Genomic DNA, 12,828 nt, shown 5'->3' on the forward strand with positions numbered 1-12,828 from the left:
ACACATTCCACTATGTAATGAATAGATTTGCAACTGGAATTTTTCATTCAATGATATCTAGGATGTGGGATTTTAGTGTTCCCTTTATTATTTTTGAGCAGTGTATATTGTTAGGCAGTGAGGGGAATAATAAGAGGGACGGTATTTATCCCCTAGGATGTGCATAGAGACAAATTGAACTTTCTGGAGTCCATTGTGATTACAGCAACGCCTGTGTTTAAAGTGCAGAATAAAAGTTTGGATTTGGTAAAGTCAATTTGAAGGAAATCTCAACATGGGCTTTTATTTTTGGAGATTTTGCAGGTTTGGTAGTGGGACGCATCTCTCCCTCCACTCCAGGTTTTGGAAGTGGCTCTATGTCCACAATTCCCATTTAAACTCTCAGTGTTGGTTTAGGCACGTCAGTGTTTTGTTTGCAAGCTGCAGAGCAGGAGGTCACACAGTCCTATGTGAGGTTAAACACAGAGCCAAGGGCAACTCGGCATCTGGCACAACCAAGGGTGATACAGCGGTGCTGTCGCCCACGGCAACCGGGTGCCATATGGACTGTATTGAATGGCCCGGCTGTGATCCAGAGCAAAAAGCTGCCTTTAAAGGGAATATTTGATAAAGTACGTGGGCTCAACTGTAATATATAAGGTGCTCAGAAGTAAAATAGAATAAGAATGTTTTTAATTAAAAAAGACCCAGTGGCGAAACAAATTTCATCCAAAGAGGAACAGATAGTATTCATTCCACGTTTCGACCTGGCATGGCCTTTTTCAAGTAATATCTGTTGTCTCCATAGGGTATCTATGAGAATGCATGGTCCGGGAACAAAGTGTGAGGGTACACATGGGCAGTGTCTGCATTGATCTTTCGTGCAGGTGCGGTGAGTCACTGCGCAGTAGCAGAGACTCGCCTGCGCAGAAGGTCAATGCTGACGCTGCCCAGAGGAGGGTGGACCGGGTTTGTGTAACCATTCTCGTGTATAGCGCATGCATGGGATTACAGCATTGAACAGGTCAATGTGACGCTGATGGGAAGGGGGTACCATTATAATGAAGTCAGGGTGCAGCGATTTCTTCCAGGACCTCACACCCCCGGAGCCTGAAGAAATCATTAGCATATAACGTAAATGAATTTCTCCATATCTACACCGCAGCTATGAGGCATACAGTTAAGACTGGTTTACCATTCTATTACCTGTATGCCTATAGTAATAGATCAAAATCGTCCAAGGGGTGACATTCCCTTTAACTGTGAGAGTTTTTGGACAATAAAGCCTTTAACTTGAACTTTCTTGAGTAACTGCCTGTTAAATTGCACTGTGTGAATATCGCCACACTACAATATATATACATTTTCATCTTTTACATTTTAAAAATTACAAAAAGAAAAATGGTCCATTGCAAAAGTTTGGGCACTCTGCATGGTTAGTACCTAGTAGCACCCCCCTTTTTGCAAGTATTCACAACTTGTGAACTCTTGTGTAAGCAGCCAAGAATCTTTAAATTCCTGTTTTGAGGGATTTTCGTTCATTCTTCCTTGGAAAATTCTTCCAGTTCTGTGAGATTCCTAGGTCGTCTTGCATGCACTGCTATTTTGAGGTCTAGCCACAGATTTTCAATCAGGGGACTGTGAGGGCCATTGTAAGACCTTCAGCTTGCGCTTGTAATGTGCTGCTGCAGTGCAGTATAGAGCAATCTCCACCAGGGGGTGCTGGATAAGGAAAGGAGGCTGCACACACAGCACAGCAACACTGAGCAACAACACAGGTGTCACAGGTAATGAAAGGGACATGAAACAAGCCAAGGTCATACATGGAGATAGCAGCGCGGTACAGAAGGGGCGAGCAGAGAATCGTCGGGGACAAGAAAGACGTCAGAACCTACCGGGAACATGGTAACCAAAACGTGAGACGGAGACGGAGTCGGGGTACAGGCCAGAGGTCAGAACAAGTCTTAAAACGGGTGTAGGCAGTCAGAGGCAAACAGGAACACAATAACAGGGATCAGGTCAGGAGCTCAAACCGTGCAGCATGAACTATAGCTGACACTGGCCCAATGGCTGCAGAGAACTTAAATAGCTCAGCCAGCTCCAGGGTGAGGCAGAGAGGATTAACTCCCACATGACCAGTCCAGAGACAAGAGGGCTGAACATAATCTCAGAACTGGATCATGACAGTAACCCCTCTCAATGGGGGGCCACTGGACCCCCAGGCTTCTCTGGATAACGAGCATGAAAGGCCCGGAGTAGCCGATCTGCATGGACCAAACGCGCTGGCACCCACGACCGGTCCTCAGGACCGTAACCCCTCCAATGGACCAAGTACTGCAGTGAACGGCGGAGCATACGAGAATCCACCACCCGTTCCACCTCATACTCGGTCTGGCCATCAACCACAACAGGCGGAGGGTGCGCGGGAGACTCACCTGAGGAAGGCACTGATGGCTTCAGAAGCGCCTTATGGAACACATTGGGGATCCGCAACGACGGAGGCAAGCATAGACGGAAGGACACAGGATTAACCACCACCAAAATTTCATAAGGGCCAATAAACTTGGGACCCAGCTTATCAGAGGTAATCCTCAATCTAATATTCTTAGTGGATAACCATATCTTATCCCCCAGCTGGTAAGTCGGCCCCACAGAACGTCGTTTATCGGCAAAAAATTTATACTTGCCCTGAGCCTCCCCAATGTTACTCTGAACCTCCCTCCAGATCTCTCCTAACCGCAGAAAGGCTGAATCAGCCCCTGGACACGCCAAATCCAGCCGGGAAAACTCGCCAAAGTGAGGGTGAAACCCATAGTTGCAAAAGAACGGGGACGTACCAGTGGACTGATTGACACGATTATTAAAAGCAAATTCCGCCATGGGTAACGCAGAGCACCAATCATCCTGTCTGGACATAGCAAGACATCGCAATATCTGCTCCAAAGACTGATTGGTCCTCTCAGTCTGACCGTTGGTCTCGGGATGGTAGGCCGAAGAAAAGGACAGACTGATACCCAGCCTTTTACAAAAAGCCCTCCAAAATTTTGCCACAAATTGCACTCCTCTATCAGACACCACACTGACAGGCACACCATGCAGTCGGACCACATGCTCCATGAATAGTTTTGATAGTGTCTCAGCATTAGGGAGACCCGCTAAAGGTACAAAATGTGCCTGCTTACTGAACCTATCAACAACTACCCAGATAACGGTTTTGCCATGAGAGCGGGGAAGATCAGTGATAAAATCCATGGACAGGTGAGTCCACGGTCTATCTGGAATTGGCAGTGGTACCAATTCGCCGGCCGGTTACGGGAGGTTTTAGCGCGAGCACAAGTTTCACAGGAAGACACAAACCCAATGACGTCAGAAGCCAACGAAGGCCACCAAAACAGCCTAGTGATGGCTTTACGTGTGGCCGAGATTCCAGGATGCCCACTAAGAGCCGAGTCATGGAACTCCCGAAGCACCCTTAACCGATACTGGACAGGTACAAAGAGCTTATCATTGGGTACGGACGAGGGAGCAAGAGATTGGGCTTCACGAATCTCTCGCTCCAATACTGATGACACCGCAGCCACCACCACTCCGCGCTGAAGAATGGAGGAAGGAGGTTCAGGTGGTGAAACTGGGTCCAAGCTACGAGATAAGGCATCAGCCTTCACATTCTTGGACCCTGGTCTGAAAGTAATAGAAAACTGAAATCGGGAAAAGAAAAGTGACCACCTAGCTTGTCTCGGGGTCAACCGTTTGGCAGATTCGATGTAAGACAAGATTCTTGTGATCAGTAATGACAGTAATATGATGGGCAGCTCCCTCCAAAAAATGCCTCCATTCTTCAAATGCTAATTTAATGGCCAACAGTTCCCGATTACCCATATCATAATTCCTCTCAGCAGAGGAAAATTTTCTCGAAAAGAAGGCACAAGGTCTTAAGTTAGTCAACGTGGTGGGCCCTTGGGATAACACAGCCCCTACTCCCACCTCCGAGGCGTCCACCTCTACGATAAATGGTTTAGACAAATCTGGTTGAACCAGTACAGGAGCAGTCATGAAACAATTCTTCAAAGAAGAAAATGCCCCCTGACCAGTTTTTGAGATCTGCCCCCTTACGAGTTAAATCTGTGAGGGGTTTGACCACCTGGGAAAACCCCTTAATGAATTTTCTATAATAATTAGCAAAACCCAGAAAACGCTGAAGACCCTTGAGATCTCTGGGTTGCACCCAATCCACAATAGCCTGTACCTTCCTAGGGTCCATACGAAACCCCTTAGCGGACAAAATGACCCCTAGAAAGGCTAATTCCTGAGAAAAAAATGAACATTTCTCTGGTTTAGCAAATAGTGAGTTCTCCCTAAGCCTCAGAAGAACTGCACGGAGGTGGTCCATGTGACTCTGTTTGTCGGAAGAATATATGAGAATGTCATCCAAATAAATTACCATAAAACGCCCAATAAAATCTGAGAAAACATGATTCATGAATTTCTGAAACACAGCTGGTGCGTTAGTCAGGCCAAAGGGCATAACCAAATTCTCAAACAAACCTTCAGAGGTGAGAAAAGCAGTTTTCCATTCATCCCCCTCCCGCATACGGATGAGATTGTATGCCCCCCTGAGGTCCAACTTAGAGAACCACCTGGCCCCCGACAATTGGTTATACAAATCGGGGATAAGTGGGAGAGGATAAGTATTTCTTATGGTGATTTCTCTATCGCCTTTCATTGGGGGACACAGGAACCATGGGTGTATGCTGCTGCCACTAGGAGGCTGACACTATGCAAATAAAAAAGTCAGCTCCTCCCCTGCAGTGTACACCCTACCGACAGGAAGTAGGATATTCAGTTTAGCTTAGTGTCAGTAGGAGGTGGACACGGGTCTTTCATTAGACCCTTATCTACCTCAATGTGCGTCGTTCCTTTTCAGGTTTTTCCGGAGGGGATACAGGGTGATTAGTCACACCTGTAATCCCACAAAGCGGACTATGAGTATGGCGTGTACTGCCACCCCGTATCCTCATAGATCCCTCTCCAGGACCAAGATCCTAGCACACAAGCGTGCTGAGAAGTCCGGTCCTGGCTCCGTCCCCCACCCACTCGCCCACCAGAGCCTGTCGGTTGGAGGTGACGAGGACGTCCATCACCAGCTCCATGGACGTCTCATCCCCCTCAGGTTAGTAACGGCGTGGGATGTTTAGGTGAGTATTTTCCATGCTCCCTTTTCCCAGATCACTCGCAGTGTGGGGGAGCAGAGGTCCCTGAGGCACGATTTTTACTTTTATGTTAGGAATCCCAGAATAGCATCGCAGCGGGTCAGGCAGCAGCGCTCCCTTTTGAGCCGCGGTGATGGCAGGCTAGGTACGCTGGTTCTGTCTCTTCTTCTGCCGCCATCAGCGCGACACTCTGACAGTCTGCCGCACCGCTTCCCCCTGGGCCGCACTGTTCGTCGGCAACATTGCTTTTCTGTCCCTGCGCGGCGGCCTTGGCAGACTGCCGCGCTGTTCTTTCCCTGCGGCGTTCTGCTTCGGCGCCGCGGCTCTCTTATCCGGCGGCGCCGGCCTCTAATTTAGGCCCCGGTTCCGGCCGGGGCCTACTTCCGACGCCACGACCCTACTCTTCGTTCCCTCGGGCGGCCCTGGCAGGCTGCCGCACTGCTCTGCGGCGCACTGTTCCGGGGCCGTGGCCTCTTCTACCGGCGCGCCGGCCTCTAATTTAGGTCCCGGCTTCTGCCGGGGCCTACTTCAGGTACCGCGCTCCTCCACTTCCGGTTTCTTCGGGCGGGCTTTCTCCCGCCCGACAATCTCTTTTCTCCCCGCCCACCGGCGCCATCTTGGTGCTCCTGGGCCCATGATTGCTACACCGCTGCTTAGCGCCACATCGCAGCAGGGCGCACGTTCCAGCACCCTTTTCAGCGGTCTCCTTCTGCGGTTCTTCCAGACTGCAGCCAGGCCCTTTCTTTCCCCAGCACACGTTTCCTCCGGCGGGGTCCCCTGCATCCTCCTTAGGTTGCCATCTCATCGCTGGTGCCCTGGATCTGTGCCATGATGCCGGTCGCAGCTACAGCCAGGAGCAGTCTGCAGGACCCTACTATTACTGTGAGTAGCTCTGCTATGCAGCCTATTACTCCCCTCTCCTGTTTCCCTAACCTTCGGACATCATTTAGTGGGTCTGCTCCCAGGCCTAACCCTATAAGGAGAGCGTCCCCGTCCTCCTGCTTCCTCTTGTCAGCTGCAGCAACTCCCTGTCCAGGAGTCCCTAACCCGGGTGAGGCCGAGACCCGTATCCCTGGGTGGGTTTTCCTTCTGTCTCAGTCTGGGGCGGACCTCACCAGGATGTCACGACCTTGGTATCCGTGCCTGTCCGCAATCGCTAGTGGGTCACAGGATTCTCCGTCCAGCCTACAAGAGATACAGAACAGGGGGATACAGGGTGAACAGTCACACCTGCAATCCCACATTATGGACTATGAGTACGGCGTGTACTGCCACCCCGTATCTTTATAGATCCGACGGCAGGACCATGATCCTAGCACACAAGCGTGCTTAGAGGTTCGGTCCCAGCTCCATTCCCCACCCACTCGCCCTCCAGAGCCTGTCGGAGGAGACCATGACGTCCACCATCAACCCCATGGACGTCTGACACCTGTCTTTCCCGCTCCATCTTGCCCTCCGGTCTGGACCGGTGAGATCCCTCTTCCTGATCCTCCTCTCTATCGAGAGAGAGACGGGCTTCCTCGGTCATGTTTGCAGAGGAAGTTTCAGACTTGGATAGCCTTATTGATGCGATCAACCAGACCCTAAGCATCATGGATACCTCTACGGAACCCGCAGAATAGGCGGTTTTCGTTTAGACGGTCAAACCACTTTCCAGGACCTTTGCCCCACACACGCTGAACAGGTGGTGGTACTTGCCAGGAGAAATGCGAGCCATACCAGATGCTTGCAGACAGGGAAGCGTCTCGGCATCCTATATCCCTTCTCTCCTGAGCTCATCGCTAACTGGACTGATTCCTCGGCAGGAAGCGGGCAATTCTGGACTCGTCAGTTCCCAGACTGTCTATCAGCTTGGCACGGGTTCCAAGGATACTTTTATAGAACCGCTGGAAAAATCAGCCTTTTGTAACGGCTGCTTCTACTTTGTGCCTCGGCCATTGCCTCTACCTGGGTCTCAGGGACCATGGATAGATGGACCAAACAGCCTTGTAAGAGCACCCCGCCTGAAGCTCCTCCGGGGGAGCTAGCCGACCTGACGGACCGGATTTCCTATGCAGGGAAATATTTGGTATCTGCCTCCCTAGATGCGCAGCTTGTGCAGCTCACGCATCCAGCATTATGGTGGCCATCCGACGGAATATTCGGCTCTACACACAGCCCTTCCGGGGGGCCTGTTTCTTTGGCTACATGAGGGAACAAATTATTAATGATGCCACGGGAGGCACGAGTTCCCTTTGTCCCTTCGCTGTTTTGCGGCGTCGGAAGATTCCTCTAGCTAACACAGACTGCGATCTCGTCTGGCTAGAGAAAAGGCTTTCCTTTAAGCCTATCCCTTCCCGGTGTGCCCGCAACTCCCATGGTTGGTCCACCAGGCCTAGACCTGGCAGATCTTCTCCGGCATAATAACTCGTGCTAACGGCCCAGCGTTTCTTCCAGTTTGGGCGGGCATCTCCTGCCTTTTTCAGGGATGTTTGGCTAGCTTCGGTGGAGGACGCCTAGATCAGGGAGGTGGTATCCTCTGGATACAAGATAGGGTTCGCTTAGCGGCCCGGAATCGCTTCTTTGAATCCCGCCCTCTAAAAATCCTCCTCTGATCTTGGGTTTCTTTGCGTCCATTACCTTCCTTCTTTGTTCGGAGGTTATTGTTTCCGTCCCACAGCAGGTACGCTTCCCAGGTTTCTATCCAAACCTGCTTGTAGTGCCGAAGAAGAGCGGCGCAGTTCGACCCTTTCTGTCTCTGAACTTGGTGAACAGAAGGTTCCGCATGCGGCATTTCAGGATGAAGTTCCTCTGTTCAGTCCTGGCTTCCATGGACCCACAGGATTTCCTGTGCTACACGGATATCCAAGAGGCCTTGCTCCATGTCCTGATTTTCCTTGATGATCAGGGGCCTTAGTGCTCATTCCATACCTTGAAGTAATCCTCATCAAGCCTCTGCCCCTCTCTCAGGCCCCGAGGGTCTGACCATCGTCCTAGACTCCCTGTCCTGTTTCTGGTGGCTGGCCAACAGAACAAAGTCTTGTCTTGTTCCGAGTCAGCGTCTCGTCCTCTTAGGCATGTTGTTCGACATCGCTAGGGGTTTTTCTTCTTGAGAAGCGGGCAATTCTCCATACAGAGTTCGCTCTCTGCAGGGCCCTCGGCTGCCTTCCTTCCGTTCAGCTACGACGGTCCTGTGAGGCATGGTGACAGCTCCGTAAGCGTTCTCTTTTGCGCGGTTCCACTTGGGACCACTTCAGCAGGCCATCCTTCCTCAGTGGGACACGTCTGTGCTGTCTCTGGACCCTCCAATCCGACTTTCCATCAGATTCTAATAGCCTCTCAACTGGTGGCTGTCATCCCCTCTCATTCCTCATGTCCGGTCCTCCCCAAGGCAGGTGGTGACGACGGTCACCAGCCTTCCCGGCTGGGGTGCGTTTTCTCGCCATCCGTCATTGAAGGGGGCGTTGGTCGGAGCAAGGGTCCTCTCCGCCGATCGACACCATTGAGAGAGGGGCCTTTCTTCTATCCCTGAGTCACTGGGAAAGGCTTCTCAGACGTCTGCCAGTCAGAATCCAGACGTCCAATGCCTCGGCTGTGGCTTATGTCAATCGCCAGGGAGGGAATCAGTCTCTTGGCTATGGCGGAGGTATCCAGGATCCTCTGGGCAGAGGCGACGGTTTCAGCACTATCCACAGTGTATATCCCCGGCGTGGACAACTAGGCCGCAGTGTTTTCTCTGCCGTGAGGGCCTTGCGGCAGGACAGGGGTCCCGACTCAGGAGGTCTTCCTTCAAATTTTCCTTGGATGAGGAATTCCAGACACCGATCTCCTGGCGGCCCGACTGCTTAGGAAGAGTCCACCGTTTTGTTTCCAACTCCGCAATCCTCTTGTGGTGGATACCGATACCTTGACCATTCCTGGGTCGCCATTTGTACTTACCTTTCTGTTCCTCCCTCCCCTTTCTTCCCAGACTGTTGAAGATCTATGCGGAGGGGGTGCCGGTCATTCTGACCGCACCAGATTGGCCCAGAAGGTCTGGTTCGCTGAGATCGTTTATCTCCTCGCGGACTCTCACTGGAGGCCCCAGTCAGGTCAGATCTTCTGTACTAGGGACCCATCTGCCGCAGAATTCTTGGTGTCTCAGGTTAACAGCTTTGCTGTTGAAACCTTCCTTTTTGGCCGTTCTCTCTAGGTGGGACTTGATGCTGGCCTTGCCCTTAGTTTTCTGAAGGGTCAGATAGCAACCCTTTCCATCCTTTTTCTGAAGTCCCTTTTCAGAGGTCCTTTGCTACTGGCTATCACGGTACGAAGATTTATATCCGTCCCGTTCTCAGATCAGGACCTTTCTTCAGTAGCGCATGCGGCTCCCTCTTACCACACTTCCGTGGATCCCTGGGACCTCAGTCTTGTTCTGGAGGCTCGGTGGACTTTCTCCCTTGAGCCTCTCCATGAGCCTCACTGTCTGCTCTGTCCTGCAAGGTGGCTTTGCTGGTGGCCATCTCCACGCATCTCGGAGTTGGTGGCTCTCTCCTATCGCCCCTTTCTTGGTTTTTCACCAGGATAGGGTAGTTTTACGGCCTTCGTCGCCTTTTCTTCCCAGGGTGGTGTCCTCCTTTTACTTGAATAAGATCGTCCTTCCCACCTTTGTCCTGCTCCGATCGATTCTCTGGGGCATTCTCTGAACAGGCTAGACCTGGTCAGGGCGGTGAGGATCTATTTGTGTAGGGCCGCCTTCTTTAGGAAGAAGGTCTGTCCTTTGTCATTCCAGACGGTACGCCAAGAGGCCTGCCGGCTTCCAAGATTACGATTGTTCTCTGGATCAGACCTGCCATTCTGGAGGCTCACCGGATCAAGAACAGAGTGACTCCTCACTCTGCTCCGGGCAGTGGGCGCCTCCTGGGCGGTACACCATGGGGCATCCGCCCTACATCTTTGCTAGGGTTGAAACCTAGTGTTCCGGTCACTCCTTTGCCAAGGGGTTATAAGCTCCATACCTACGCTTCGGCAGTTGCCAGCCTAGGCGGAAGGATCTTGCAGGCGGCAGTGGTGATTCCTCCGACCTGAATGGAGTTTTTCTGCTGTTCCCACCCCAGGGACTGCTTTGGGACGTCCCATGGTTCCTGTGTCCCCCAATGAAAGGCGATAGAGAAAACAGGATTTTTGGTTGCTTACCGTAAAATCTGTTTCTCGGAGCCTTCATTGGGGGACACAGCACCCTCCCAAGTTGAACAGCTCTGTTTACAGTATACGTTTGAGTTCTTTGAACACTCTTTGAGTGTTTGAAACTGTTGATCTGTGAAGCGCCGTGGAGTTTGTTGGCGCTATATAGATAAAGTTTATTATATTATATTATTATTCTTTCTCTTTTACACGTTGCTTCTCCTACTGCTTTCTCACTAACTGAATATCCTACTTCCTGTCGGTAGGGTGTACACTGCAGGGGAGGAGCTGACTTTTTTATTTGCATAGTGTCAGCCTCCTAGTGGCAGCAGCATACACCCATGGTTCCTGTGTCCCCCAATGAAGGCTCCGAGAAACAGATTTTACGGTAAGCAACCAAAAATCCTGTTTTTATTACGTTCTCGAAAATCGAGGCATGGGCGTAAACCACCATCCTTTTTCTTCACGAAAAAGAACCCCGCAGCCACAGGAGAGACAGATGGCCGAATGTGCCCTTTGCGGAGACTATCGGAGATATACTCCTTCATGGCAGCCCGCTCAGGGGCAGAGAGGATTAACTCCCACATGACCAGTCCAGAGACAAGAGGGCTGAACATAATCTCAGAACTGGATCATGGCAGCGCTTTTTTGTAGGAAGTCTATTGTGGATTTTGACCCTTGTTTAAGATCAGTATCCATTTGTAGAAGTCGTCCTTTTTTCAACTTCAGCTTTTTTACAGATGGTGTAATGTTTGCATCAAGAATTTGTGGAAATTTCATTGAATTCATTCTTCGCTCTATCCGTGAAATGTTCCCCATGCCACTGGCTGCAACACGACCCCAAAGCATGACTGATCCATCCACATGCTTAATGGTTGGCAAGATGTTATTTTCCTTAAATGTTGTGCCATTTTTTCCCCACACATTGATCATTGTGGCCAAAGAGTTCTATTTTAACCTGATCGGTCGACAGGACTTGTTTCTAAAATGCATCAGGCTTGTTTAGATAATCTTTTACATAATTCTGATACAGAACTTTATGGTGAGGATGCCGGAGAGGTTTTCTTCTGATGACTTCCATGAAGGCCATATTTGTGCAGGTGTCTCTGAACAGTACAACAATGTACCACAACTCCAGAGTCTGCTAAATCTTTCTCAAGCTCTTTGAGGTCAAACGGGAATTCTGATTTGCCTCTCTAGCAATCCTACGAGCAGCTCTCACTGAAATTTAGCTTGGTCTTCCAGACCTTATTTTGATCCCCACTGTTCCTGTTAACTGCCATTTCTTAATTACATTTCCAGCTGAGGAAAAGGCAACTTGAAAACGCTGTGCTATATTCTTATAGCCTTTTCCTGCTTTGTGGTTCTCCACCGTTTTCATTTTCAGAGTGCTAGGCAGCTGCTTACAAGAACCCATGGCTGCGTTTTTTTTGTCACACAGAGGAGGCTGGCTTTTTGTAAAGCTGTGAAATTTGCATAACCTGGCTTCTCCTAAGGATGATCGTGAACAAGCCATAACCCCGACAGGCTAATTAAGGTCTGAAACTTTGGTCAAAGTTATCTGAGCACACAAATCTACAAGGATGCCCAAACATTTCCATCGGCCCATTTCCCTTTTTTGTAATTTTTATATAGGTGGGGTTTTTGTTGCCTAAAATACAAAGGAAATGTGTAATCTTTAACTTTAGGCCTTTTTAGAGATTATTCCATCTTTAACTTGCTTAACTGGTCACAATTAGTAATTTTGACCAGGGGTGCCAGAACTTCTACATGCCACTGCATATCATATTGCATGTACTGTTTGCCTGCATAGTAATTCTTCTTGTCTTGATTTTTTTTTCAGATGACGACAGGCACGTCATAGCCATTAAGACCACAAGAATAGAAACGCTCAACCCCTATGCTCCACTCCAGCGTCTTCCATTGGTTCTCCCTCCTGTCTCACATTCCAAAATCCCCCCTATCTCTCCTAATCTGGTAAGAGAATTTACCCTTTGAGCCTCAAGATGGCCGTAAATGTGAATCAACTGTACAGTCAGAGGGTAGGAAAAAGTAGATAAGCCACTCGTGACACCTGTGGCAGCACTTGCTCTATCAACCCCTCGATCGGCATGTGGAAATTGTGTTGCTATCGTAAGCATTCTACTAGGTGCACACTCCTTCCCACCCGTTGTGCTCTGCGTAGGGTGTTTCCGTCATGACCCCTGAAAAGAAGGATTCTTTACAAACTTTTATAGAGGTCAGAGATTTGCTTTTTTTTTTAAACACAGAACGTTCAACCCCTGCATGGATTCAAATATAAAACATGGAGGCAGATTTATCAAATACACCAGAATTCTGGCATTATTTTCACCAAAACCGCTGTCTTTCATGACCTTCACCATGGGTATGATGTGTTTTTGACATTTTTTACGGCTTTTCCAACTAGGTGGTGTGGTCTAGCCGGGGAAAAGGTGTGAGATCAGAGGAAAGGGGCATGGCTTAATGTGTTGCCCAATGC

General features: G+C 49.9%; 1 protein-coding gene across 2 annotated transcripts in view; it reads left to right on the forward strand.

Moving 5' to 3' along the window:
* FAM149B1 (family with sequence similarity 149 member B1) overlaps positions 1–12,828 on the forward strand; it is a 60,869-nt gene that overhangs the window by 11,922 nt on the left and 36,119 nt on the right. For both annotated transcript variants that reach the window (XM_069753340.1, XM_069753341.1), the window contains exon 9: positions 12,172–12,305. In XM_069753340.1, the coding sequence (XP_069609441.1) occupies positions 12,172–12,305 (134 nt within the window). The remainder of the gene's footprint in view (positions 1–12,171; positions 12,306–12,828) is intronic.

The sequence above is a fragment of the Ranitomeya imitator genome, chromosome 2 (genome assembly GCF_032444005.1).
Source record: "Ranitomeya imitator isolate aRanImi1 chromosome 2, aRanImi1.pri, whole genome shotgun sequence".
Classification (NCBI taxonomy): Eukaryota; Metazoa; Chordata; class Amphibia; order Anura; family Dendrobatidae; genus Ranitomeya; species Ranitomeya imitator.